Raw genomic sequence first — 5,177 nt, 5'->3', positions numbered from 1 at the left:
CTCACCAACTTAATTGTTGACACTTTTTCTTTGAAATAACTTGTATTCTCAGGGAAATACTAAGCAGGTTTGGAAACCATCTTTTGGGGATTAACGTTCCGGCATTAACGACTTCTTTTGAAACATATTATTGTATTTATATTTTGAATATGTAACAACTACGATTATGTAAACACTTTTAAATATTTATATATTTGGTGGTGTGTACTTTCCTTACTATGCAATTGTTATTATACTGAATATGACGTCCTCCGCCCCCGAATGTTTCCGCCGTTCTGGTTTGGGGATGTGACAATGATACTCTTTGTCCTGCATCTGAATGTGGAAAACAATTCAAGGCAAGTCACCCCACGGTGATTGACTACTCAATTTCTGAACCATTGGAACGCTTAAACATTGATCTCTGTGGTCCATCTACCGTAGCCAGTCTTCATCACAAAAAAATATATACTGGTTATTATGGATGACTTCACACGCTTCACATGGGTCTTCTTTCTTCCTCTCAAGTCAGAAACACCGCAGGTGTTGATCAACTTCATCAAGGAAATCGAACTTCAGATCAAGTTACCAGTCAGACGTATCTGAAGTGATAATGGAACCGAGTTTACTAACCACCTTCTAAATAGTTTCTTGGTTTCCAAAGGGATTACACATAACTTCTTAGCTCCTTACACACCACAACAAAATGGGGTAGTAGAGCGAAGGAACTGCACTCTAGTAGAAGCTGCCAGATCTATGCTCAATTTTACACACCTTCCTTTCTACTTCTGGGCCGAAGCATTGGCCACAACCTGTTTTGTACAAAATCGAAGCATTGTGTTGCAAACGTCTCAACAAAACACCATATGAGGGCCTTAACAACCGCAAACCAAATGTCCGATTCTTTCATATATTTGGGTGTAGGTGCTTCGTAATCAACAACAGAGATCACCTCAACAAATTCGCACCAAAGTCTGATGAAGGCATCTTCCTTGGCTACTCCACTAACAAGGTTGCTTATCGAGTTCTCATTAGATGCACAAGCTTGATATTTGAAAGCTTCGATGTGAAATTTGATGACTATCACATCCGTAACACCGCTCCATCAACTAAAACCGCAACAATTCTAGAAAGTGATATTCCTGCCTCTTCGGGTCCATTAAATCTAGTCGAAGTAAACTATGATGATCTCTTTGATCCGGCAGATACAACTAAGTTATCCGAAGTTCTCGTGTCTCTAGAAGCTCAGCAACAGCATGCCGATGTATCTGGTCCAACTGTGTCCGAAGAAGTATCACTAAATACTTCCACCTCGCCGGTTGAGGGGGAAAACTCAACTCCGGACAATACAACAACCATCAAGGTTCCAGTACCAGAAGATGAAGCTCCAATCTACAGAGAGTTTCAACCATCAAACGTTTCTTCGGATTCGGATGAAGAAAACATAGAAAACATTGACACAAGAACAGATTCAAGGATTATCACACTTCCTTATGTAATCCAGGGGGAACCTTTGCAGGTTCAAGGCGAACTCCCTTCAACACTCCAGGGGGAACCTTCACCATCTGCCCAAGATAACTCTGATCCCGCCTTCCCAGTTCAAGACAATTCAGTAGGATGTCCTCAAGTATAGGGGGAACTGCCTTCTCCAACCGCAGAGTCTTCTGATATTGAAGACATTCCCTCCACCGCAGCTGCTGATCATCTGCAACCCCGTCTACACGTATAGATAAGAGACCACCCACGAGGTCAAATTATAGGAAACCCATCCACAGGAATCCAGACTCGATCATCCAAGGACTTATCCGATCACTGTCACTATGCAACGTTTTTGTCATCAATCGAACCCCGATCGATCTAAGAAGCATTAATTGAACCAGACTAGATTTCTACAATGCAAGAAGAACTAGAAGAATTCAAAAGGAACAAGATATGGCAGCTCGTTCCAAAACCGCAAGGCCACACCATTGTTGGCACTAGATGGGTGTACAAGAATAAGTTAGATGAATCTGGTGCGGTCGTCATAAACAAGGCAAGACTAGTTGCCAAGGGATATAGTTAACTTGAAGGCATTGACTATGATGAAACGTATGCTCCGGTAGCACGAATGGAAGCCATCCGGATCTTCTTAGCATACACATCGCATAAAAATATCAAGGTTCATCAAATAGATGTGAAACGTGATTTTCTCAATGGCGAATTAAAAGAAGAGGTTTATTTTCAGCAACCTCCGGGCTTCGAAAACATTGAATTCCCAGACCACTGCTACAAGCTTGAAAAAGCAGTCTACGGTCTAAAACAAGTCCCAAGAGCCTGGTATGAGACTATCTGAATTTCTTGTCTTTCCGGTTACAAACGAGGAGTGATTGATCCCACTTTATTTCGAAAAGAAAATGGTGATCACCTAATGCTTGTTCAAATATATGTTGATGATATCACTTTCGGATCAACTGATCAAAAGATGGTGGATGACTTTACTAAGCTCATGACCAACAAGTTACAAATGAGCATGAATAGAGAGAGATTAACTTCTTTCTAGGACTTCAAGTGAAACAAGTCCCTTAAGGGATATTCATTCATCAATAAAAATACACCTCATAACTGTTAAAGAAATATTCAATGGACAACTGTTCTTCAGCTAAGGTCCCCATGGCTTTCGGTTATAAGATATCTGCTGATCCCTCAGGTGAATCTGTTGACCACAAGACTTATAGAGATATTAATGGCTCTTTGATGTACCTCAATGCAATTCGACCAAATATAGTCTTTGCAACGGGTGTATGCGCAAGGTACCAGGCTGACCCAAAAGTGTCTCACATGACCGCAGCCAAAAAAATCCTATGGTACTTAAAAGGAAGAAAAACTCTTGGATTATGGTATCCTGCAGGAAATCATTTCCGTCTTCAGGTATTCACAGATGCGGATCATGCCGGAAGCAAACTTGATCGCAAAAGCACCTTAGGTGGATGTCAATTTCTGGGTGGAAGACTAGTCAACTAGTCATCAAGGAAACAAAATTGTGTATCATTGTCTACCGTAGAAGCTGAATATGTGGCCGCAGCCAGCTGTTGTTCCCAAGTCTTATGGATGGAAATTCAACTACTAGACTACGAATAAAGGATGCTGCGGATACCAATCTATTGTCTCTGAAAGTGCTATAGCGATTTCTCACAATCTTATTTAGCACTCCAAGACCAAGCATATTGAACTACGGTATCACTTCATCAAAGTCCACATCCTGAAAGGTAACATTGAACTAATTTTTGTCCATACTCATGAAGAGATTGCTGATGTATTCACAAAGTCACTTAACTCTACAAAACTCAATAGTTTCTTACAAATTTTAGGAATGATGAATCTGGACCCATAATTCTTTTTAAATTGATAGGTACCGCAGACCATCCTTGGTCTCCATTGCGGTCCTAGTTGAAGTTATTTATGATAGATGGTTTTGATATATCATATGTACCGTAACCATATATCATACATAGGGGTCGTTTGATAGTTGCTGATTGGGTTAGAGCTGACTGAGTTAAAAGCTGACTGGGTTAGAAATGTTGACTGAGTCCACATCTGATTGAATTTATGTTGTTTGATTATTTATCTGACTGATTGTGCTTAATGATAAAAATGACCATATTATCCTTATGTTGTCCTTTTGTGCTGGATAAAATAATTATAAAAATAAAAATTATCACATAATATCCAAAATAAACATACATAATTTAAAATCCAAATACAAAGTGTAATACGAAACCCAAATACACACTGTCATACATAATAAAAAGTATATCATTTAACGTGAACCATTTGAAAGTAACTGATTAGCAATCTGGTCACGCAAAGTAGTCATATACTCAACGGCTTCTGAACCCCATTCTATGCCTTGTATGTTTTGGCCCTCACTTCTTCCACCTCCCACATTAGGAGTAACCATAGTGTTTTGTTCAAAGTCCGTAAATAGGTCATCTTGAATATCATATTTCTTTATAAAATTATGGACCGCGACACAGGCAATAACTATGTCTCTTTGCACTGGAAAAGGATAAGGAGCCATACGTTTTAAAATTGAAAATCTCGCCTTCAATACACCATAAGCATGTTCAATGATATTTCTAAGTTGTACATGAGCATGATTGAACCTTTCTTCCTTTGTTAAAGCTTTGTTTCTTCGAAAATCAGCTAACCAATACCTAGTATTACGGTAAGGAGCCATAAATCCACGGGTGTTGGTGTATGCGGCATCACAAAGGTAATATTTATCTGTGGATGGGTGACAAATTAATCATATAGATAATATAGATACTAAAATTTATAGAAAAATGACAAACCTGGTGGAGGGAATGAAAATCCAGAAGTCGGATTAAACGCAACTTCTTTAAAAAATTTAGAATCGTGTGCTACGCCCTCCCATCCAGCCCATACAAAGGTGAATATCATATCAAAATCACAAATTCCTATTACATTTTGATAACATTCACCTTTTCCTCTTCGCATATAGCGAGTTTGTTCATCAACGGGCACAACTGCGTGTACAAGTGTTCCATCTAGTGCACCTAATGCTCCAGGAAAAATGTTTTTTAGCCGTCTATGTCGTTCCGAGGGATTTCTTGGTGTATTAGAAGATGTTGGTACAATAATTTCTCTTGCAAAACACATCATTGCTTTTAGCACTTCATGAAAACATTGATGAATCGTTTGTATGGAGTGATGAAACCTTTCTTTAACAGCTCGAAAACGTTCATTATGTCCTATAACATGTAAAAATATAGCCATCTTCTCTTCAACGTTTATTGTCCTACTACGTTGCAACCAATTTCTTTGAGTAAAATGATTGCATAATAATACAAATTCATCTTGTGAAAGACGCATCATATCAAAACATTTTATAGGACATCCGTCTATCAAATTTTGTGTATATGCATGCCCGGTTTCTTCCGATTCGTTAGCTTTTATTCTTTCAATTCTTTTTTTTTCTTTTTCGAACCAATATCAACCAATAGCATGAGAGTATAAGGAAACCTAAAAACTCACCTTCCTTATCCATATGTATCCTGTTACATATTAAATTTTATAACATAAACCATAACATTAATCAATAACATTAAAATGGATGACATATAACTCCATAAAATAAAAATCCATGCCATAAAAATCCATAACATAAAAGTCAATACCAAGTAACAATCCTAAACATA

General features: G+C 38.2%; 2 protein-coding genes across 2 annotated transcripts; one reads left to right on the top strand and one right to left on the bottom strand.

Annotated features, from left to right (window-relative positions):
* Positions 1 to 2,598: 2,598 nt before the first annotated feature.
* LOC128127370 (uncharacterized mitochondrial protein AtMg00810-like) lies at positions 2,599 to 2,979 on the top strand. Its single transcript, XM_052765843.1, has one exon. It carries the CDS (start codon positions 2,599 to 2,601, stop codon positions 2,977 to 2,979), a length of 381 nt encoding a protein of 126 aa, XP_052621803.1.
* A 796-nt stretch (positions 2,980 to 3,775) lies between these two features.
* LOC128127364 (uncharacterized) lies at positions 3,776 to 4,638 on the bottom strand. The gene is made up of 2 exons (XM_052765840.1): positions 4,311 to 4,638; positions 3,776 to 4,242 (listed from the first exon to the last, which is right to left on the bottom strand). Exons 1-2 carry the CDS (start codon positions 4,636 to 4,638, stop codon positions 3,776 to 3,778), a joined length of 795 nt encoding a protein of 264 aa, XP_052621800.1.
* Between the last annotated feature and the right edge of the window lie 539 nt (positions 4,639 to 5,177).

Source organism: Lactuca sativa, chromosome 1, assembly GCF_002870075.4.
Source record: "Lactuca sativa cultivar Salinas chromosome 1, Lsat_Salinas_v11, whole genome shotgun sequence".
Classification (NCBI taxonomy): Eukaryota; Viridiplantae; Streptophyta; class Magnoliopsida; order Asterales; family Asteraceae; genus Lactuca; species Lactuca sativa.
The sequence above is the reverse complement of the archived record's forward strand: the minus strand, read 5'-3'. Positions and strand labels throughout refer to the sequence as shown.